Source organism: Taudactylus pleione, unplaced genomic scaffold (assembly GCF_031769625.1).
Source record: "Taudactylus pleione unplaced genomic scaffold, aTauple2 ptg000406l, whole genome shotgun sequence".
NCBI lineage: Eukaryota > Metazoa > Chordata > Amphibia > Anura > Myobatrachidae > Taudactylus > Taudactylus pleione.
This window is the reverse complement of record NW_028284808.1, coordinates 1,920,565-1,945,693: the sequence shown is the minus strand read 5'-3', so window position 1 is coordinate 1,945,693 and position 25,129 is coordinate 1,920,565. Positions and strand designations below refer to the sequence as shown.

Here is a 25,129-nt window from a genome sequence, read left to right as displayed (position 1 = left end):
ATACTTATATCCCTTGATTAAAGGGAGTTTCAAGTGCAGACAACAAAGAATCATTTCTGTAATGCCAATTTTCATTTCATATAAGCGATTCTGGGCTTTTCTGTATGCTGTATCACCAGCTACAGATGTGTCCACATACATCTATCCTCCACGCACTACAAGTTGCGCCACACATAACGCGGAAGCTCTATGTGCTTCGTTAGCGCCAAGCATCTTTTTTGTGCCCCTTTTTTACCTTCAAATGCATCTTATTCACACAGTGATGCAAATATCTTGCACAAGCAGCTTCTGCTGATTAAAATGATATGCAGCATGCCTATGTTCTGTGTACGACTTTGGGTGTATCTGCATGTGAAATGCTGCGTTACAGTGTCAGTGGCTGTAACACTGTAACGTAGCGTTTCGCATGCAGATACACCCGCAGATGCACAGCGAACATAGGCATGCTGCATATACAGTCAGGTGCATAAATATTGGGACATTGACAGAATTTTCATATTTTGGCCTCTATTCACCACCACAATGGCTTTGAAATGAAACAAACAAGATGTGCTTTAACTGCAGACTTTCAGATTTAATTTGAGCGTAATTACATCCAAATCGGGTGAACGGTGTAGGAATTACAACAGTTTCTATATGTGCCTCCCACTTTTTAAGGGGCCAAATGTAATGGGACGATCAACTCAAAAGCTATTTCATGGACAGGTGTGGGCTATTCCCTCGTTATTTCATTATCAATTAAGCAGGTAAAGGGTCTGGAGTTGACATTTGCATTTGGAATCAGTTGCTGTCGACTCTCAATATGAGATCCAAAGAGCCGTCACTATCAGTGAAGCAAGCCATCATTAGGCTGAAAAATCAAAACAAACCCACCAGAGAGATAGCAAAAATATTAGGTGTGGCCAAATCAACTGTTTGGAACATTCTTAAAAAGAAAGAACGCATCGGAGAGCTCAGCAACACCAAAAGACCCGGAAGACTACGGAAAACAACTGCGGTGGATGACAGAAGAATTATTTCCCTGGTGAAGAAAAACCCCCTCACAACAGTTGGCCAAATCAAGAGCGCTCTCCAGGAGGTAGGTGTATATGTGTCAAAGTCAACAATCAAGAGAAGACTTCACAAGAGTGAATATAGAGGGTTCACCACAAGATGTAAACCATTGGTGAGCCACAAAAACAGGAAGACCAGATTAGAGTTTGCCAAACAACATCTAAAAAAGCCATTACAGTTCTGGAACAACATCCTATGGACAGATGAGACAAAGAAAAACTTGTACCAGAGTGATGGGAAGAGAAGAGTATGGAGAAGGAAAGGAACTGCTCATGATCCAAAACATACCACCTCATCAGTGAAGCATGATGGTGGTAGTGTCATGGCGTGGGCATGTATGGCTGCCAGTGGAACTGGTTCCCTTGTATTTATTGATGATGTGACTGCTGACAAAAGCAGCAGAATGAATTCTGAAGTGTTTCGGGCAATATTATTTGCTCATATTCAGTCAAATGCTTCAGAACTCATTGGACAGCGCTTCACAGTGCAGATGGACAATGACCCGAAGCATACTGCAAAAGCAACCAAAGAGTTTTTTAAGGCTAAAAAGTGGAATATTATGCAATGGCCAAGTCAATCTCTGGAACTGAATCCGATTGAGCATGCATTTCACTTGATGAAGACAAAACTGAAGGGAAAATGTCCCAAGAACAAGCAGGAACTGAAGACATTTGCAGTAGATGCCTGGCAGAGCATCACCAGGGATGAAACCCAGCGTCTGGTGATGTCTATGCGTTCCAGACTTCAGGCTGTAATTGCCTGCAAAGTATTTGCAACAAAGTATTAAAAAGTGAAAGTTAGATTTAGGATTGTTTAGTTTGTCCCATTACTTTTGGCCCCTTAAAAAGTGGGAGCCACATATAGAAACTGTTGTATTTCCTACACCGTTCACCTGATTTGGATGTAATTACCCTCAAATTAAATCTGAAAGTCTGCAGTTAAAGCACATCTTGTTTGTTTCATTTCAAAGCCATTGTGGTGGTGAATAGAGGCCAAAATATGAAAATTCTGTCAATGTCTCAATATTTATGCACCTGACTGTAATTTTAATCAGCAGAAGGTACTTGTGCTAACTATCGATGTGTGAATAAGACGCATTTGAAGGTAAAAAGTCGCACAAAAAGACGCTCTGTGCTACCGAGTCACGCCACGGCATGGCGCGATTAGAAGGGCTGTTTAACGCGCAAGGAGGCTACAGTAGATGTATGAGGACACATCTGCAATTCTTTTTCATACTTGAATAACATGGAATTTTAGTTGCAAACTACGGTTATGAGATATCATTTCCTTCAATACACCATACTTACCAGTAAAGAGAGATCTGCACAAACAGAAAGAAACCCCATGTAGTAGATGAGTAGATCTCCAAATTAATATTTGTAACTAGCTGGGATGCCCCGCGTTGCCCTGGTTGAAGAATGGATCTTGAAGTATATCTGCAGCCTTCAATTTTTACAATGCAGACCAACATTGGAGACCATGGCATATGAAAATGTGCTTGGAGGAAATTAGTGTCAGTGCAGGTGCAGTGAGACAGTTGATCCTCCGACTCACTGCTCTTCCTGCCCCCACTGGTTTATATCAGCCTGTGCCTTCACATCAGTGCAGTTTTAGGCACTGGAAGACATCCTGAGTAAACTTGCTTAAACCAAAATTTCAAATCAGAGTCTCCACATCCTACTTGTTGGGCACCATGTAGACCTCTATGGCCCTGACGAACTTCAAACATAGCCAAAAACCTAATCCTGGTCAAACTATACCCCCATGCCAAATTTGGAGCTAGGTACAAAACTCTGGCCCAGTGGCGTAACTGCGCCCCCCGTGGTGGATTGGGGGTGTCGGGGACCATTGCTTCGCCACTGCCACTGTGAAAGCTGGCCTCTGAGGTGATCAGAGGCTAAGGAAGCCTCCGATCGCTTCAGAGGCCAGCGTTCCCAGTGATGCAGTGCGCTGGTGACATCATGAGGTCACCAGCGACGTGAGGAGCCTGCGCGGCCGCGCCTGCTGAATCAATTTAAATCCAGTCAGTACGGCAACGGGAGCAACAGCCCGGAGTGACGGCCGCATGGAGTCAGGTAAGTACTGGGATCAGGTAAGTACTGGGAAGTACAATACTTTAAGGGGCACAACTACAGGGGGCACGGCGTATGAGCACAACTACAGGGGGCATGGCATATGGGCACAACTACAGGGGACACTGCATATGGGCTCAACTACATGGGGCACTGTATATGGGCACAACTACATGGGGCACTGCATATGGGCTCAACTACTGGGGGCACTGTATATGGGCTCAACTACAGGGGCAATGCATATGGGCTGAACTACAGGGGTCACTGCATATGGGCACAACTACAGGGGGTACTGCATATGGGCTCAACTACAGGGGGCACTGTATAAGGGGTACTAACTTGATACACGCAATTTACAGGTTATAAGCCATGTTCCCAATAATCTGGTTCTACACGGACATAGAAACTGTGCAACCTATGTTGAGCTGAGGTGACAGACTGGCAGGGAAGGAGAGGTGGGATGGTGAAGTAGATCTTTTAGGGTGGGGTGTAATGGGCATTACTATATGGCACAATATGCTATTAGGGGTATTCCTAAAGGTACAGGTCAATAAAAAATCTTTATATGGGAAGAGTATACCAAAAATATATGCATAAAAAACACAGAAAAAATATATAAATATAAATAAAAATAAATAATAAAATTGAATTTAAAACCCAGGTGGGGATAAATTACACATGAATAGAAATAATAAATGAACGATTGACTAAGAACCACCTGGTGATAGTGTAATAAAAATTACTTATATAACAATGGCTTTCTGAATAAGCTTAATAGATAAACCTGTCACCCCAATTGTACATCTGCTGTTAAAAGCAATTTAATTGCCAGATCTTTGATTAGATGCAACTATGTTGCCAGTCAAATAGCAATATGATGCTGAAGTAAAGATTCTCCCGTAGGTTTTCAATAAACGCTGACAGCTGTATTCACAAGTTGCATTGGTTGCCACCAGTGATGTAGGGGTTTGATCAAGGTACAAACCTAGTGCACAGGTAAATAGTAGAAATGGGATTTAGGCAAGATCCCTAAGCACCGCTAATATAGTCCCTTTGAAGAGACATATCCTGATCACCTAGTTTGCAAAGCTGAACCCCATATGGGATATTTTCTTCTGCACCGCAATCTGACTGGAGTCTCCGGATACACGCTGCAGGAATCCATGTCCCACTGACGAACACAAGAGCCCTGACAGACACTGACACGCGGCCATGAGTGCACTCTGAAAGGCCATACTCCAGATAGCAGGACGCTGTGGAAGACGTTATTAATTGCATTCGACAGTTTAATTTCACACTTATCTATTTTATCTAATTTAGAATTTACAATACCCCAATATTGAGGTCTTCAGGGATAGCGCTCCTATTTTGTGTTTTTTTCTGTTGTACAAGAGGGTCAGCTCCTCTATCGGTAGTGGCAGTCATCTGAGACCTTACCTATTGTCACGTTTATTTTATCTGGGTCCCTATTATCATCATTGTTATTAAGAACATTATTATCTTTATTCAACTCCATCCTTGACAGTATAGCGCCCTGATTTTGTGTTTTTCTTTTGTATTCCTAAAGGTGGCATAATGTGTTATAAAGGGCATAATGTGTAAGGGACATTACTGTGTGGCATAATCTGTTGTAAGGAGCATTACAGTGTGGCATCATGTGTTATAGGGGCATTACGGTGTGGCATAATTTGTTATAAGGGCATTACTGTGTGTTATAAGTGGCATTACTCTGTTTCATAATGTGTAAGAGGCATTACTGTGTGGCATAATGTGTTGTAAGAAGCATTACGGTGTGGCATAATGTGTTATAGGGGCATTAAGGTGTGGCATAATTTGTTATAAGGGGATTACTGTGTGTCATTATGTGTTATACGTGGAATTATTGTGGCATAATGTGTAAGAGGCATTACTGTGTGGCATAATGTGTTGTAAGGGTCATTACAGTGTGGTATAATGTGTTATAGGGGCATTGAGGTGTGGCATAATTTGTTATAAGAGCATTACGGTGTGGCCTAATGTGTTATAAAGGGCATTACTTAGTGTGTCATAATGTGTAAGGGACATTACTGTATCATGAAACCACACACCTTAAATGTCGTCTTTGGGTGTGTTTGTTTTATGGGCAGGGGGAGCAAAATTTATAGTTACGCCACTGCTCTGGCCCTGCATAAAGGACACACACACACTTTCTCGCTTATTATATACATATCACACACAGTGAACACTGTATTTTCATTGTTCTTGTTCTACATAAGCCAAAAAGATCCTCTTTCCACATAAAAAGATAATAAAACATTACATGTAAATAAATCCTGTACCCAAACTACAACCAATCTATACCACAGAGACGGGTGTAAATCTGGGATCAGCCTCAGCCAGACCTAGATCGGATAAACATTACATTGAAGGCTCATGCACACACTGTGTTGCCTTTGAATTAGGGGTGAGCGGGTTCGGATTTCTGAAATCCGAACCCCCCGATCCGAGGCCGATCCGAGTCAGGCTCATCTTTTCCCGCCTGACTCGGATCTGAAATCGAGGCAAAACGTCATCATCCCGCCTTCCGGGTCTCGCGGGTTTTGGATCCTATATAAGGTACCCGCGTCAGCGCCATTTTCTCACTCGGCTGTGGACAGTGAAGAGGGAGGGTGGGAGTTAGGGCTGGCTGGGCTGTGTAGTGTAGTGCAGTGTAGTGTTGTGCTGTGCTGTGCTGCTGTTGTCCATAAGGGCTGTGTCCACTCCTCCAAAGTCCATAGGGGCTGGCTGTGTTGTGCTGTGCTGCTGTTGTCCATAGGGGCTGTGTCCACTCCTCCAAAGTCCATAGGGACTGGCTGTGTTGTGCTGCTGTTGTCCATAGGGGCTGTGTCCACTCCTCCAAAGTCCATAGGGGCTGGCTGTGTTGTGCTGTGCTGCTGTTGTCCATAGGGGCTGTGTCCACTCCTCCAAAGTCCATAGGGACTGGCTGTGCTGTGCTGCTGTTGTCCATAGGGGCTGTGTCCACTCCTCCAAAGTCCATAGGGGCTGGCTGTGTTGTGCTGTGCTGCTGTTGTCCATAGGGGCTGTGTCCACTCCTCCAAAGTCCATAGGGACTGGCTGTGCTGTGCTGCTGTTGTCCATAGGGGCTGTGTCCACTCCTCCAAAGTCCATAGGGACTGGCTGTGTTGTGCTGTGCTGCTGTTGTCCATAGGGGCTGTGTCCACTCCTCCAAAGTCCATAGGGACTGGCTGTGTTGTGCTGTGCTGCTGTTGTCCATAGGGGCTGTGTCCACGCCTCCAAAGTCCATAGGGGCTGGCTGGACTGTGTTGTGCAGTCAGTTGTCCATAGGGGCTGTGTCCACTCCAAAGTCCTGTGCAGAGTCCCAGTCCTAAAGGGGTGCTGTAGTGTTGTCCAGGGGGTGCTCTGTCCATCAGGGGTGCTCCCCCCAAGTGCAAAAATTTTTTTAATATTTTCTGTGTTTGTGAATTGTGTGCGCAGTAGCCGCATGTGCATCAACAAAGTAGTGCCAAGCGTGCGCCTGTTGTATAAGTAAAGGGCCGGCTGGCTTGACCGTTAAAGGGTGCTGTAACCCCCAAAGTACACTCCAAACAAAATAAAAAAATATTTTCTGTGTTTGTGAATTGTGTGCGCAGTAGCCGCACGTGCATCAACAAAGTAGTGCCAAGCGTGCGGCTGTGTCATAAGTAAAGGGCCGGCTGGCTTGTCCGTTAAAGGGTGCTGTAACCCCCAAAGTACACTCCAAACAAAATAAAAAAATATTTTCTGTGTTTGTGAATTGTGTGCGCAGTAGCCGCACGTGCATCAACAAAGTAGTGCCAAGCGTGCGCCTCTGTCCCATAAATAAAGGGCCGGCTGGATTGACCGCTAAAGGGTGCTGTAACCCCCAAAGGGCACTCCAAACAAATTTAAAAAAAATATTTTTTTGTGTTTGTGAATTGTGTGCGCAGTAGCCGCACGTGCATCAACAAAGTAGTGCCAAGCGTGCGCCTGTGTCCCATAAATAAAGAGCCGGCTGGATTGACCGCTAAAGGGTGCTGTAACCCCCAAAGGGCACTCCAAACAAAATAAAAAAAAAATTTCTGTGTTTGTGAATTGTGTTCACTGTGGCTGCACGTGCATCAACGAAGGAGCAGCGCCAAGCGTGCGCCTGTGTCCCATAAGTAAAAGGCCGGCTGGCTTGTCCGTTAAAGGGTGCTGTGACCCCCAAAGGGCACTCCAAACAAAATAAAAAAATGTTTTCTGTGTTTGTGAATTGTGTGGGCTGTAGCTGCACGTGCATCAACAAAGGAGCAGCGCCAAGCGTGCGCCTGTGTCCCATAAGTAAAGGGCCGGCTGGCTCATTTCTTAAAGGGTGGTGTAACCCACAAAGTGCACTAGTCTCCAACAAAAATAAAAAATTATTTTCTGTGTTTGTGTGCGCCTTAGCCGCACGTATATATCAATATAACATAAATGGAGGACCAAACTTTCTCCGATAAAAATAAAATAGGGAAAGATCAAGAACCACTTCCTCCTAGTGCTGAAGCTGCTGCCACTAGTCATGACATAGATAATAACATGCCATCAACGTCGTCTGTGCCACATACAATCCCAAATGACAAAGTTCAGGAAAATGACCTTGCATAGGAGCAGAAAAACCCACAAATTCTGTGATTTAAGCTGTTTTTATGCTTTTTTTAAAAAAAATACAGATCCAAAACACAAAACCCAGAGCCCAAAACACGGAAGGGTGGTTTTGGCAATACCAATCCAGATCCAAAACACGAAGAAAGATCCAGATCCAAAACCAAAACACAAAACACGAAAAGTGGCCGGTGCACACCCCTACTTTGAATTACATGCAATTCCGAATGCGCACGTGTTGCCGGCTGCATATGCGTCTTATTATTATTATTATTATTGTTTATTTATATGGCGCCACAAGTGTTCCGCAGCGCCTTACAAAGTACATAACCAAAACAGTGACTTACAGTAAAATACAATACAATGAAGGACAAGGACAATATACATTGATACATTGGCGGCCATAACACCCAATTAAGCAACAGAGCATAAGCACCAAGTGTTAGGTGGCCTAGTGGTGAGTAAGAAGTAGATGAAAATAAAGTAAGGAGAAGCACAAGAGGGTAGAGGGCCCTGCTCACAAGAGCTTACATTCTCAAGGGGATGGTCAGACAGATGGGCATGATACCGATGGGGAGGACAAGGAGGAGGGAGCATGTATTAGCAAGTTAGGATGAGAGCTAGAAAGCATTGAGGAAGTAGTGGATCTTGAGAGCCCGTTTGAAGGATTGTAGAGAGGTGGAGAATCTGATAGGGAGAAAGGTGGGGAGCAGCACGGGTAAAGTCTTGGAGGCGGGAGTGGGAGTAATCAGTTGGCATGAGAGGCGGCGTGTATTTGTTGAACGAAGAGGGCGGACAGGAGAGTGAAGGGAGATGAGGTCAGAGAAGTAAATGGGAGAGGAGTGTGTGAGGGCTTTGTAAGAGAGTGTGAGAACCTTGAATTGGGTTCTAAAGGGGAAGGGGAGCCAGTGGAGAGCTTGTAGGAGAGGGGAGGCAGATATCTTAACATACATATGAGCGATTCTAAGTCGGCCACATCTTCCCCAGTTCCCACATAAGGCTACATGGGTATTACTGGGTCGCAACAGGGCAATCACAAGTAGGAGCATCCTGTGGGCGCGTACACAGAGTTGCGTCCCATTTTGAGCAGTACATAAGCATCGATCTGCCTGATTTCAGACAGATCTCCTGCACCAAAGATGGTGCTGGCTCACATCCTAATAGTGATGAAGGCTGCTTTGTGAGTGGTAGGTTGGGGGCGAAGCTGTCACATAAATGCGTTTGACTCAAGATACCAACGGATATACGCATGTGACTTTCGGTTGCACGAAGTGTCCAGAACTGCGACCGCATTGTGTGCAAATCAGAATCATGCCCTTGCTTTGTGTATCATGTGTGGCACATGGTAGAAGCAGCTGGAATACTTTATAGTAGAGTATAGAGATCATCAGGGGCAGATTGGCCATTGACCTCACAGGGAGTTCTCCGGTGGGCCGGACAGTTTTTGGGCCACTGTAAACAATTTATTTTTCCTAATTTTTTATGTGACCCAACCTACCCAATGAGAGTCGGCCATGGCATATTAATGGCTTAAAACGACATGATTTTTTCATGGTGGATAACCCCCCCCCCAGGGACCAGCCACCTATGACTGTGCTTCACAGACCAGTCCACCCCTTCCTGATCCACTACTCTCCCTCCCTTGATTACCTGCTATTTGCGTCATGGGTGCTGGAAAGTAGAGATGTGAAGTGAGCAGCACAGGCAGCGTCTCAAAGCCGGGGTCACACATATACACTGACTGCCTGTCGATCTATTCTGTGGATCCTGGGATTGGTGGCTGCAGCCCCTCCTGGTCGCTGTGGCAGAGGACACCAAGCAATGCCTGCTGCTGCATGAATTCCAGAGTGTGCATGCACCTGGGGGGGCTGCTATCTGGGGCGCTGCTGGGAGTTTACCTCCCCTGGTTGTCTGTGAGGGCTGCAGCATCTTTCATTACATTGTATAACAGGCCCCTGGAAGTACACCAGGGTATATAGCCAGGCAGACTGGAAGTATGGTAGGGTATAGGCTGGCGGTTTATGTGTTCCCCTCTCTGCTCTTACAGGACCTGGTCAAACTTTGAGGCTCTGGAGCTGGGTGCCCTCTACTCCTGGTAATCCAACTCATGTAGTGTCTGCAAACGTGTGAACAAGTTGTGACTCTTGTTGTTAGTGTAGCTGGGGACAGCCCCATGGGTACTCACTGGTGCGAGGGTACCTATACTGTCTTCCTCCCCCTGAGCAATCATTGCTAAAGGTGGTACCTACACTGGGGCCAGCCCCTTGGGCACTCACTGCTGAAGGTGTACATACACTGGGCCCAACACACTGGCATACCTCCCAACATGACCCTCTCCAGGAGGGACACAATGCTCTGGTCCTGGACTTCCCTGGTAATTTATGATTGGTGGAGGCTCCAGGGGTGGGGCTGCAGTACAGTCCAAAATTCAAATAGGGGAATCACACCAACTGCCAGTGAGTCCCAGCCAGTGATGTTTGGCAGTGTGTGACATGACAGTTGGTGTGGCTCCTCCCCTATTTGAATTTTGAACTGCGCTGCAGCCCCGCCTCTTACCAGGGAAGTCCAGGACCAGAGTATTGTGTCCCTCCTGGAGAGGGGTCATGTTGGGAGGTATGCACTGGACTAACTGCTGAGAGGGTACCTACACTGCGGTTAGCACTCTGGGCACTCACTGCTGATAGGACACCTATACTGGGGGCAGCCATGAGCACTCACTGCTGAGAGGGCACCTACACTGGGACCAGCCACCTGAACACTCACTGCTGAGGGGGTTACTATACTAGGGTTAGGCCCCTGTACACTCACTGCTGAGGGCAGGGTGGATTGGACATAGCTTTTCTAGTAATTCCCATTGTACTATTTTGTATATACTGTAAATAATATTTTTACGTTGCCCAGTGGTGTAGCTTCCCTATGTGCAGCCATTCAAATAGACTACATAACTGCACTTACTGTGTACTGTGCAAATGTCTCTGCCACCCAGCTGAAATTCCACCACTTGTCCTACCCCCTTTGAAGAATAAGCAGCCTTGCTTCTCCTAACCATGGCTGACAGGCAGGGTTGCATTAAGGGCTACATGGGCCTAGGCCTGTAAATGTACAATGGCCTATATTGAGAAGGGGAGAATCTGTGACCAGTGCTGTGTGGGTGTGAACAGTGCTGTGTGGGTGTGACCAGTGCTGTGTGGGTGTGGCCAGTGCTGTGTGAGTGTGACCAGTGCTGTGTGTCTGTACATTATGGCAGTCACTGGGATGCTGTATGGTGATGATGGGATATAGCCTTTGCCGTATGGTGGTAGCTGTCTGTGCTGTATTGTCACGAGGATGCTCAATTTAATGTGTGATAGTCCCTGGAATGATCTATGTACTTTATAGAAGTAACCAAGCTGGTGGTAGTGATTGAGATGCTCTTTGTACTGTAAGGTGTTTACTGGGATCGCAAGCAAGACCCATGGGGGGGCCCAATTTCCAAAGCCCCCCACCACGGACAAATTTTTATAATATCTACCTACTTAGCTGACATGCAAAATTAAATAAATTGTAATTAGCATATAGCAAGCATTATAAACAGAAAAAAAAAAATATATATATATATATATATATTGTGACACAGTTAGGTTAGGGAGTCCCTCTCCTGGGTAGAGGACTCCTTCCTTACACACACCCACAGCAGCAGGGAAGCAGCACACCAGTCTGGATGCAAGTACAAGCTGGTCGGCGCCAGTCTTTATTGTACAATGTCAGAAACATAAAGAAAACATAAATATAAATCCTAGCCCTGTCGGGGCACTAACTTCACAGGTAGTTCCCTCACTACCAGAACCTGGCAGGGCCTAATGCCCTCACCAGCAACCAAGGCACAGCACAACACTTACAGATAGGTTTTCCAATTGTCTCTGAGCAAACTCCCTGTCTGCTCTCCCAGGTGAGACAATCAGCCCTCAACACACTAGGCTTATATTGGCCACTCTCAGGTGGAAAACTAACAAGCCTGATACTAGGCTGCGAGAACCAAAACCTGGAGTGGCCGTGGGTGGAGCCCTCCTTCTCCTCTCACCCACAACCCCCAGGTCCCAAACCGGCTTTTCAAAAAGCCGAAACTCAAGCCTGCTACACTGCAGACTTTCTCCTGGGGATTTTAAACACATAGGACAGGAATCTGGGATAAATGTCCCTGCCACAGACCACTTTACCAGTGATCCTATCACATATCCCCCCCCCTTTGTTTCGACCTATGGGTCGGAACAACTGAAGCCCCCAAACAATGAATGCGTGACAACGCGTCTGCATTAAACAACAGGCCCACTGGCCTGTGTTCCACTGAAAATGTAAAAGTTTGTAACGCCAAGAACCATCTCGTAATTCTCGCATTACTGTCCTTATTTCCGGACATCCACTTCAAAGGGCATGGTCAGTGATCAATTTGAACTTTCTTCCAACCAAGTAGTACCTGAGAGCCTCTAATGCCCACTTTATGGCCAACGCCTCCTTCTCCACTGTGGCATCGGGTAGGCATCGAATTTTGAAACACTGTTCAACTTTCGGAAGTCATTGCAGAAACGCACACTCCCGTCGGGCTTTGGAATCAACACAATGGGACTTAACCATTCACTATGTGATTCTTCAATAACCCCTAACTCTAGCATATTTTTAATTTCTTTCGACACCGATTCTCTTTGTGCTACTGGTAACCTATAGGGCTTTAGATTTACTGGAGGGGCTCGGTCGGCCGACAGTACCGCTCTATCTTTCCAGGGCTTTAACAGATTTTTATGGTATATCTGTTCCGGCTTTCTTTTCCCCGGCTGGTAAACTTTGTAATTGACCTGTCCCACTCTTTCTAAGATTTCAAAGGGCCCTTGCCATTTAGCCAAAAGTTTATTTTCCACAGTGGGAACCAACACTAACACTCTGTCCCCAGGAGCAAAGCTGCGTGACCGAGCATTGCGGTTGTATGCCCTCTGCCGTGCCTGTTGAGCCGGTTCCAGGTGCCCTCTTACTACCGGCACCTCTATAATAGGCAATGGAACTAGTGGACCCTTAGAACGTGGCCTGGGAGCATGATACTGACACTCAGGGCAGGATGCGCAAAAGTCAGATACCTCTTTATGAAGCCCGGGCCAGAAAAACCTCTGCATTATTCGCTCAGTGGCTTTCAATACCGCTAGATGGCCTGCCGTTATATGACCATGGGCCAGATCCAACACTGTTCTTCTGTAGGCTTTGGGAACTATTAGTTGTTCCACAATATCTTCCCCCTTCTTAGTCACCTGATATAACAAATCCTGACACATTACCATGTGGGGATAGGACAAAGGACTATCAGGGTCTACGGGTTTACCATCAACTACTTTTACATTCTCCCTGGCTTTTACCAAAGTAGGGTCATTCAACTGCTCCACGGCAAAGACCTCTCTTCTGACCTCTAAATCAGGCAGACGATCAACTGGCCCAACAACACTTCCCACCTCAATGGGAGGCACATCAGTTGGTGGGCCACCGTCACGCTCCGCATTCTCTAGTTCGCCAACCATAGTAGAAAAAGGGAATAACTCTGACTCAGAAGAAACTCCCTCCTCCACTACATCGACAACCCTCTCAAATGGACCGGGGTTGTTCACTTCTGGAACAAAACGGCTTTCCCACAACTTCCAGAAGTGAGCAAAGTCTCTCCCCAATATTGCATCGCACATCAGTCCATGCACCAAACCCACAGAAACTATAGCAGAGCCACATGGTGTCTCGATGTTCACCTCGGCCGTAACATAATATCGACTATCCCCATGTATGCAGGTCACACCAACAGTTTTCCCTGTATGCCTCAAGGGGTTCACCAGCTCAGCTTTTATAAGTGTCACCAAGCTACCAGAGTCTAACAGTGCCTCTACTCGGTTGCCATCTACAGTGAGTACACACATGTGCTTATCAGTCTCAGCCTGCTGGTCAGTCGTACAGGCTGTCTGTGCAAAGAAAGACCCCCTGCGGTAGACATGAGCAGTATCACATTGCATAGGTTCAGTTGTAAGTGAACAATTAGCGGCAATATGGCCGAAGTCACCACACCGGAAACACTGAATCATATTAATGTCTAGTCGTTTACGGGGCAAGAACCTTCCTGGCCTGGCAGGCCTGTCTCCAGGTTCTACACCCTCAGTCTTAGGTACATTCCACCGCCCAGCACCCTTCTCCCCTGGAACAGTCCTACCAGTGTCTGTGGGAGTTCGCCGGTGCGCCATCGGGGCTTGGTGGGGCATACTCCTCAGCTCCTCAGCCGCCACATACCTCTCCACTAGCTCGACCAACTGGTCCGCGGTCTTAGGGTCTGCATGGCTCACCCACTTGCTCAGAGTCGCGAGTAATGATCGCAGGTACCGGTCCATCACGACCCTTTCCACGATCTGTGGTCCCATCAGCGTCTCGGGCTGTAGCCATTTTGAGGACAGATGGACGAGGTCATGCATCTGTGAACGTGGAGGCTTGTCCATATGGAACTCCCAACGGTGGACCCGTTGGGCACGAACAAAGGTGGTGACAGCGAGTTAGGATCTCCTGTTTTAGTTTTTTATAGTCCTTGGCATCAGCCAGGCATAAGTCGAAATATGCTTTTTGTGGCTCCCCAGACAAAAAAGGTGCCACCAGACTTGCCCACTGCTTCTGGGGCCAACTCTCCCTTTCGGCCGTTCTTTCAAATGCGGCGAGATAGGCCTCCACATCATCGCCCGAAGTCATCTTTTGGATAAAAGTGACTGGCTCGTATGGAGTGAGTGGGGGTGGGAGGACCAGTATTAACATCTCTGGGCCGGGCGACCAGGTGCTGTACCACCTCTTTTATGGCCTGGCTGTTTTCCGCTAAGGCCTGGCGGGTTTCCTCGATGGCGACCTGTTGTTGCCTCTGGGCTGTCTCCAAGGCCAACAGTTGCACCCTGGTGGATTCCTGCTGAGCTGCTGTAGCTTCCTGCTGAGCCCTGGTAGATTCCTGCTGAGCTGCTGTAGCTTGGAGCAAGGCCTTAATAATGTCCTCCATTTTGTCCTGGGGTGTAGGTTGGAAGCTGAACCTTGCCTCTCTGAGCATTGGCTGACGCCTCCTCTATGGGACTCCAAGGACACAGTGTTATTTCCACACTCACAAATTGGGTGTCTGTCCCTTTAATTTTTAAACGGAAAGTTTTCCTCTCGCTGCAACTTTAGTGTGTGTGGGTGCCCGCATTCTCCACCATATTGTGACACAGTTAGGTTAGGGGGTCCCTCTCCTGGGTAGAGGACTCCTTCCTTACACACACCCACAGCAGCAGGGAAGCAGCACACCAGTCTGGATGCAAGTACAAGCTGGTAGGCGCCAGTCTTTATTGTACAATGTCAGAAACATAAAGAAAACATAAATATAAATCCTAGCCCTGTCGGGGCACTAACTTCACAGGTAGTTCCCTCACTACCAGAACCTGACAGGGCCTAATGCCCTCACCAGCAACCAAGGCACAGCACAACACTTACAGATAGGTTTTCCAAGTGTCTCTGAGCAAACTCCCTGTCTGCTCTCCCAGGTGAGACAATCAGCCCTCAACACACTAGGCTTATATTGGCCACTCTCAGGTGGAAAACTAACAAGCCTGATACCAGGCTGCGAGAACCAAAACCTGGAGTGGCCGTGGGTGGAGCCCTCCCTCTCCTCTCACCCACAACCCCCAGGTCCCAAACCGGCTTTTCAAAAAGCCGAAACTCAAGCCTGCTACACTGCAGACTTTCTCCTGGGGATTTTAAACACATAGGACAGGAATCTGGGATAAATGTCCCTGCCACAGACCACTTTACCAGTGATCCTATCACAATATATATATATATTTATATATATATATTAGGGATGTGCAGGCTCGGATAGGTTCGAGTTTGCACGTTGAGTTCGGATTTTTTTGGAGGGAAAAATCCGAACTCAACGTGCAAACTCGAACCTTTCCGAGCCTGCACATCCCTAATATATATATATATATGTATATATAAAGTCAGGTGCATAAATATTGGGACATTGACAGAATTTTCATATTTTGGCCTCTATTCACCACCACAATGCTTTGAAATGAAAGAAACAAGATGTGCTTTAACTGCAGACTTTCAGATTTAATTTGAGGGTAATTACATCCAAATCAGGTGAACGGTGTAGGAATTACAACGGTTTCTATATGTGCCTCCCACTTTTTAAGGGGCCAAAAGTAATGGGACAAACTAAACAATCCTAAATCTAACTTTCACTTTTTAATACTTTGTTGCAAATCCTTTGCAGGCAATTACAGCCTGAAGTCTGGAACGCATAGACATCACCAGACGCTGGGTTTCATCCCTGGTGATGCTCTGCCAGGCCTCTACTGCAAATGTCTTCAGTTCCTGCTTGTTCTTGGGGCATTTTCCCTTCAGTTTTGTCTTCATCAAGTGAAATGCATGCTCAATTAGATTCAGGTCAGGGGATTGACTTGGCCATTGCATAACATTCCACTTTTTAGCCTTAAAAAACTCTTTGGTTGCTTTTGCAGTATGCTTCGGGTCATTGTCCATCTGCACTGTGAAGTGCAAATTAGTTCTGAAGCATTTGACTGAATATGAGCATATAATATTGCCCGAAACACTTCAGAATTCATTCTGCAGCTTTTGTCAGCAGTCACATCATCAATAAATACAAGGGAACCAGTTCCATTGGCAGCCATACATGCCCACGCCATGACACTACCACCACCATGCTTCACTGATGAGGTGGTATGCTTTGGATCATGAGCAGTTCCTTTCCTTCTCCATACTCTTCTCTTCCCATCACTCTGGTACAAGTCGATCTTTGTCTCATCTGTCCATAGGATGTTTTTCAAGAACTGTAATGGCTTTTTTAGATGTTGTTTGGCAAACTCTAAACTGGTCTTCCTGTTTTTGTGGCTCACCAATGGTTTACATCTTGTGGTGAACCCTCTATATTCACTCTTGTGAAGTTTTCTCTTGATTGTTGACTTTGACACATATACACCTACCTCCTGGAGAGTGTTCTTGATTTGGCCAACTGTTGTGAAGGGGTTTTTCTTCACCAGGGAAATAATTCTTCAGTCATCCACCACAGTTGTTTTCCGTGGTCTTCCGGGTCTTTTGGTGTTGCTGAGCTCTCCGGGGCATTCTTTCTTTTTAAGAATGTTCCAAACAGTTGATTTGGCCACACCTAATGTTTTTGCTATCTCTCTGATGGGTTTGTTTTGATTTCTCAGCCTAATGATGGCTTGCTTCACTGATAGTGACAGCTCTTTGGATCTCATATTGAGAGTCGATAGCAACTGATTCCAAATGCAAATGACACATCTAGAATCAACTCCAGACCTTTTACCTGCTTAATTGATAATGAAATAATGAGGGAATAGCCCACACCTGTCGATGAAATAGCTTTTGAGTTGATAGTCCCATTACTTTTGGCCCCTTAAAAAGTGGGAGGCACATATAGAAACCGTTGTAATTCCTACACCGTTCAGATGATTTATATGTAATTACCCTCAAATTAAATCTGAAAGTCTGCAGTTAAAGCACATCTTGCTGGTTTCATTTCAAAGCCATTGTGGTGGTGAATAGAGGCCAAAATATGAAAATTCTGTCAATGTCCCAATATTTATGCACCTGACTGTATATATATATAATATATATATATATATATAATATATATATATATATATATATATATATATTCTCCTTAAACCTAAATATTTCTGAAACAAAATGGTATATAAGAAGGCAACGTTTCACTAATAAATCAGTTAATGAAGAGAGATGGAGGCAGAGACGACTGGGCCAGTGGCAGCAGTTGCCCTGCAGCAACACTCATAGGTCGCCTGGGCCCCATAGCAGCCCCATTCTCTGTACCTACTGTCTGAGATTTGCTGCAAAATTGGACAAGTGTGTAGGCATATACTGGATGTTGAATCTGTGTCCAGGTCTCCATTAGGATTGTGTTAAAAGTCTGGCCTGGAGTTGAATCCTCCACTTAGACAAGTGTGCAGGGCCGGCCCGCCCGTTACGCGTAGAGCGCTAGCCGGCAGAGGGCGCCGTGAAGCCGCCGGCCGCAATTCAGTTCCCGGCGCGGCCACACATACTGACTGCCGGTCGGGAATAGGTTTGCTGATGCTGACCGGGAGAACATTGACTGCCTGGTAACTCTGCAGCACTGCCTCCTTTGGCTGCGCAACGTGGCGTGATGACGTCACGCCGGCACAGCACCCCCGCCCACTCGCTTGCCTGCTTAATTATGCGCTTCACAAATGATGGAGGAGTTACATACAAATGCTCCAGCCTCATCGTAGGACGCCCACATGGTGAGCAGTGAATACCACCTGTCAGGCTGCCTTTCACTGGCCTGGAGCAGCCTTGGGGGAGGTAGGAGAGAGATGGGGGGATGGGGTGCATTTGATTACTTAGTTCAGTGTTTTTATGAAAGGATAATGTGTAGTAATATATATATATATATATATATATATACACACACTCCCAACAGCTTTTTTTTCCCCAATTAATATGTTAATGTCCGGTCTTTTAAATATATACTGTGTGTGTATGTGTCTCTCTCTTTCTCTTCTATATATACATGTTTAGTGGAAAACAAACTATTGGTGTATGCGTATGTATGTATAATAGTGGTGGTGGACTGATACACTTGATGCTGTGTTCCCCCACCAGGAGTTAGAGGACTGCACGGCACTACAGGACTTTGAAGCATATAAAATTATTTATTTTCCAAGTCCTGTAGTGCCGTGCAGTGCTCTAACCCCTGGTGGATGAACACACCATCAAGTGTATCAGTCCAACAACATATATATATATATATATATATATATATTATATATATTTTTTTGTTATTATTATTAAAGTGGACATATTGCTATGTATTTCAGAAATACTTCACTTCAAATAGAGGTTTTCTATGAGGTCAGTTTATATATTAACTATTTATATAGCGCATGCATATTCCACAGCGCGTTTCAGGGAATATTTGGCCATTCGCATCAGTACCTTCCCCAGTGGAGCCTTACCACATGCACACTCTAGGACCAAACAGCACTTTTCGCACTGCGGTCAGGACTTTAGTCGGGTTTAGCCGCTTTGTGCGGCTAAACCCGATGCTTTTGGGTGTCTCTGAGGGGAGCCCATCATCTCCGCGAGTGCTAGGCACATTTCCAGAGTGAAGAAACAGTGGTTTGAGGAAAGGCCATGCCCACCATGTCCTGAGTTCAAATGATTAAATGTATGGCTCATAGATGCAGCTTTTCCCACGAGACCACGCCCCTTCCTTTTTTCAGGCTCATGTCTTCTGTACGCCCATAGTCCACCATGGGGCGCCAAAATCTATCTTCGCTTACCAAAAAAATAAGGCTCGGGCCGGCCCTGCAAGTGTGTATCCATCTTAAGTCATGCAGTGTCATATCAGATAAATAATTTGCTTTATCCATTGTGTCTAAATTAAAATCACAGGTAAAATGGAGGGAGGGGTAAGGGTGACAGACCAAAATTTATTATAAAGTCCTTACCTTAAGATGTTATTCAGATTCTTTTTCTAAAAAATTTGCTGTTCAGGACCTTATTGGGAGATATAATCCAAAGTTCATATCAGTTGTCGTTATCCAAAGTCGCCTACATAAAAAAGGAACTACTCAGAGAGTATCAATGTAGGACAAAATGTCACCACAAAATGGCTGCCAGTAGCTAGGCATCCTTTATATAGGGCTGTGACCTGCATTGTGACATCACAATGCATGCAGGCAGCAGCTAGTGATAGCTGTAGCTTGGATCATCTCTGGGCCCAGATACCCTGCAGCAGCACTGGTGAGAATAGAAAAGATGGGGCTCAGGAGATTGCGTTTTACACAGTGCAGGGAGAGGGTACCTGTAGTAGTGCACTCTCTGCACCTACTATAGCTACGCCATTGGCTGGGATGCTGTTTGTGCTGTATGACAGACACAAAGCTACTCTCTGTATTATATGGCTGTTTGCTAGCACAACTTATGATTGTTTTGGGGGGCCAAATTTGGATGAGGCCACTCATAATTTTTTCCAGGGCCACTTTAAGTTTCCACTCCGCCCCTGGAGATCATTAATCTGTATGGTAAGCATGTCCTCGGTGCCCATTAGTGTGCATTAGTTATGCCAGGTGAACCCGCAGCATTGTAGATATGGGAAGATGGATCTGTTCTTTTAAGGTACAAAACATGTTCCCTCACTAAAGGGTTAACATTTCAGTTCTACTTTATTACTTATGCATTATGACTAAAGATCAAATAATGAATATTAGAGAACTTAAGAGGTTCAAACTCGGCATTTCGCCAATCTGAAGTTATCCCCGTATTCACTTGCAAAAGTTTTCACCTATGAATACAAACTTCCAGAAATCACCCAGCACCCCTTGGACAGTCCCTCAAAGGTAAACTGTGTCAAAAAAATATTTTTTTACACAAGAAAGTACTTTTGTTTTGGGGGAAAAAAAAAAAAAGTTTGGGAACAAACTTTAAAACTAGCAAAATGGACTTTGGTGTCCCAAAGTATGCACAGGTGTTTTTTGATTGCAGGTTGTTGCTGCAGGTGGATTTTTCAAGTTTTTTAAAAGTTCACATTAGCCACTTTAAAAATATGCTTGCACCCATTTTCAAGTACCCCAAATTTGATGGGACTACGTATTTTTTCAAAATACACTTGCTAAATGCTAAAAAGAGATCCATTAATAAACACCTCATCCTCCTATTTTTATAGAAAAAAAAAAAGATCTGTAAATTTATGAGATGTTTTCTGTTCCCTCTGAAAAACAATAATATTAATTTTGAGCCTGTAGTTTGTTCTGAATATATACTTCACATGTTCAACATACATCCCTATAGTAATTGCTGTGTTTTTGTTTTGTTTATTGTTTTTTCAGATTGTGCTTTTGATTTCAATATTTTTTCTGAGGAAAAGGATACAAATGACAATTCAGCTCTTCCAGGTAGCAAGTACCTTTATCAGCCACATCCCCTGCCTGCTACTGCAGCCGGTCTGGACCTTCCTCATTCTCCTCTTGTACTGGATACTCTGGGTGGCTGTGCTTCTGAGTATGGGGACCTCAGGTGAGTCCATAACCATGTCCCATGACATAAGCCTGAGGATATTGGTCTTCTGCTTCCATAGCTGTCTGCTGATGACCACATGTACAATAGAGCATGATTTTCTTTTTAATGCAAGAGGTGTTTCTCTACAGTGATTACTGATTTATGATGTCATAACTGCCCATCACTAAACTCAGAAAACAATGGATTTATATGAAATTGTAATGTTAATGTTTAAAAAAATATAAAACTGTGTGTACAGATGTGTCCTTGCTCATCTAGGGGTCTATTTATCAAGCAGTGAAAAGCATGATGAAATGGACCAGTGGATAAGTTGCCCATAGTAACCAATCATCTCCTACCTATTATTTTATAGACTACTTGATAACTGCTACTTCAAAGCTTTGGTTGCTATGGACAACTTGTCCGCTGGTTCACTTCTCCACACTTTTCACTGCTTGATAAATAGACCCTCTAGCCTTAATACACCATGCAGCGTGATATATACCTGGCGTGAGTGAGCTGCCAGGTCCCTTGCAACTCTGCTAACGTCCAGCATCTTTTTTTGCCAAAAAGGCGTCTAAGTCGTGATGCGACTAGGACGCACCAGGAGACTGTGCTGATTAATTTGATATGTGACACTTGTATATCTGTGTGCAACTGAGACTGTAAACGGAACGTTGCGTGGAAAGGAGCTGCATAATAGTACTTGGCATGCTGATTGAGAGACTAAGTCGCACACAGATATATAAGTGTCACATATCAAATTAATTAGCACAGTTTCCTGGTGCGTCCTAGTTGCACCACATAAGACTTATACACATTTTCGGCAAAAAAAAGATGCTAAAAAGGCATTCAGTTCTAGCAGAGTCTCACGGGACCAGCCGCACTAAGAGGGACTGTTTGGTGCGACCGCGGCATAGACCAGTGAGGACACAACTGTACGTGTGCACTGTATCATGACAATCTGCTCTTCCTTTTACTTTTTGTTGTATTCAAGTTGAATAATCTGTGGATGGTGAGGGAGGGTTATCTAACTTTCTAAAGAGAACAAGTGGAGGTGTTACCTGTAGCAACCAATCAGCTTCTAGCTATCATTTTTAAAACACTATTTATTCATCAGACAAATACATACTGTATGTAGCATATCAAATATAAAAAATAGCAGAATAGACCATACACATATGAACATTTAGGGTATTGTGAAAGAATACAAATAAAACAGTGTGAATGGCCAAGTCCACACACATTACAGTATACATTACAGTGTACAAACAACATTAAAGTATACAAACAAATTGAATAGATATAAATGCGCAAAATAGACACAAAAAATAAATAATAACAGTAATAATATGAGGAGACACCGTGTAGACGGTAGGCGTAAGTACACACGGTGGGACCTGATATACAATGTCCAATTATTTGTCCTTGTAGCAGATAGCAATAGACATCTTTGAGATAGACTAAGTGGAAGCATCTAGTTAACAGTAAAAGAACCATTTCAGTTTTTTGTATATGAGACTGCATAACACTGTCCAGTTTGTCAATATACAAACCCCATTTTTTATAAAAACGGGTAACCCCATCTTCAATATCAGGCAATGTGACACATCTCTAGCTATCATTTTATAGCATATTCTACATAAATGGTACCTATAATCTGATTGGTTAATATGGGCAATATATCCACTTGTCCTCTTCAGAAGGTTTGGTAGATGTCCTCTGTGAACAGTGGCCCTCGCTCTGAATCAGGGCCGTCCCTCCTACTTTTTGGAGCGGCCTCCTGGCCGCTCGCATAGCTTTGGGTGACCACCCACAGCTATAGCGAGCGGCCAAAATGATGGTCGCGATGGTCAAGACCATTGCGACCATCGGGCTTGCGACGAGACCCTTGCAGTAGGGTCTCGCTGCCGCAAGCCCCGGAGTGCTTTTGGTTCTATCAGAGCCAAAAACACTCCCACTTACATCACTAGTGATGTCAGTGGGGCCGGCCCCAGATGGTAGGCGTTCCCATGGGAACGCCTCTGTCTGGGCAGCCACGCCCCCGGCACGCCCACCAAAGGGGGCGTGCTGTCAATCACCATCGACAGCACGCCCCCTTTGGTGCGAGACCTATAACGACGGCTTGGCCGTCGTTATTCAGGTCTCGTGCACGCGCACTTGGGCAACATCGACCCGCTTGCAAGCGCTCAGCGCTCGCGAGCGGGTCTGAATCAGGCCCAGTATCTCTCCCTGAAAGAGAAGATACAGAATGAGTTTAAAATATTGATTTTGCAGTAAGGGGTATATACTGTATACAGTGTCGGGCTGGGCTGGGGGACAGGGTGCCATGTGCCCCCCGGGCCGCAGCGCCATGCGGGCCGCGGGCAGTCTGTGTCTCTGTGACACAGGCTGCACCGCGTGTGTAGCGCTGACCGGCTCCGGCAGCTGTGTGTTTGTTTTGATTAGCAGCCAATGAGAGTCTTGACAGACTCTCATTAGCTGCTGCTGCTGCGCCCACTGCAGGAGCTGCTCCATCTTCCGGCTCCCGCAGTGGGTAATGGGAGAGGCGTCATGACGTCATTACGTCTCTCCCATAATGCAGAGCGGCCCGGCCCGGGAGGACAGACGGAGGAGCGGATGGTGGCGTCGGGAGTGGGGATTCAGGTAAGTGGTTTTTTTTTGTCTTTTTTTATTACATGTGTCTACTGGGGGGGGCTGGCACTACAAGGGGGAGACCACTACTGGGGGCACTACAAAGGGGGGACTACTACTGGGGGCACTACAAGGGGGGGGGACTACTACTACTGGGGCACTACAAGGGGGGACTACTACTACTGGGGGCACTACAAGAGGAGCTGCTACTACTGGGGGCACTACATGGGGGGGACTACTACTACTGGGGACACTAAGGGGGGGACTACTGCTGGGGGCACTTCAAAGGGGGGACCTCTACTACTGGGGGCACTACAAGGGGGGGACTACTACTACTGGGAGCACTACAAGGGGGGGACTACTACTACTGGGGGCACTACAAGGGGGGGACTACTACTAGGGGCACTACAAGGGGAGGGGACTACTACTAGGGGCACTGCAAAGGGGGGCAGGGGACTACTACTAGGGGCACTACATAGGGGGGAGGGGACTACCACTGGGGGCACTGCATCGAGGGGCCACTGCTGGGGCTATATAAAGGGCAATACTGGGTGTACTGCATAGGGGAGAGACTACAACTGGGGCCACTATTTAAGGGGCACTGCAAAAGGGTTATCACTATTGGGGGCACTGCATGGGGAGTGGACTGCTACTGGGGGAACTATATAAGGCGCACTGTATAGGGGGCACCTCTATTGGGGGCACTATATAAGGGGCTTACTACTGGGGGCACTGCACAGGGGGGACCACTACTGGGGGCACTATATAAGGGGCTTACTACTGGGGACACGGGGGACCACTACTGGGGGCACTGTATAAGGGGCACTCCATAGGGGGGATGACTACTGGGGGCACTACTGGAGGCCTGCATAAGGGGGTCCTCCTGGGGCACAGGGGGGCACTGCATATGGGCACTACGACAGGGGCTGCCCCTAATCTTTATTTTTACTTGACATTAATTCCATATGGACCCGCCTCCTCCTTGGAACACTTGAGGGGGGGTGGGGCGCTGTAGCACGCACGTTCTTCGAGCACCCTGGCCACACGCTACTCCTCTGCCAGGGCCGCCTGCATGCATTTGCCCCCCAGGCTAAAAGTTGCCCGCCAGCCCCTGTATGTGTATGGTGTTGTTGGTACTTTATGGTGATACCACCTAAATGCCCTGGGCAAGCACCTCTACCTTCCAGCACCCTCTCTTGGATAAAGCGGCATTTGAGGGTCAGTGCAGCAGTCTATGTAATTTGATGGCATTGGATATTAGTGGATTCACCAAGTGGTATGGCATGCAAGTGCAGTTTACAAGTTTGCCTATAATATTGCAGCAATGTAATTTTGTACCACTAGATGTCCATATAGACACATTATTTCTTCAGGGAAAGCTAGTTTGATCCAGTATTTGGGCAGATATGTCTGGGAAAACAGGCCCTATTATTCTACTTTCACTGTAGCCTCAATTCAAAAGACAAAACCAATCTTGTTCCCTGTCATTTGTCCCTTTAAGGGTCTTTAATCCTTAAATACTGTAGTAAATTTATGAATGCATTCTATTATATTTTTATTATGTGATTGTCACTTAAAAATGCAATTTGTCATTTAAATCCCATGAAAGAATGATGCATGATACTTTTTCTTCAAACATAAATCACTGTTTATTATACGAAGAT

The 25,129-nt window shown here is 45.8% G+C and overlaps 1 protein-coding gene across 2 annotated transcripts in view; it reads left to right on the top strand.

The window, feature by feature from the left end:
- The window catches only part of SLC44A3 (solute carrier family 44 member 3), a 166,657-nt gene that overhangs the window by 57,947 nt on the left and 83,581 nt on the right, over nt 1-25,129 (top strand). For both annotated transcript variants that reach the window (XM_088446818.1, XM_088446817.1), the window contains one exon: nt 20,663-20,849. In XM_088446818.1, coding sequence (XP_088302944.1) covers nt 20,663-20,849 — 187 coding nt within the window. The remainder of the gene's footprint in view (nt 1-20,662; nt 20,850-25,129) is intronic.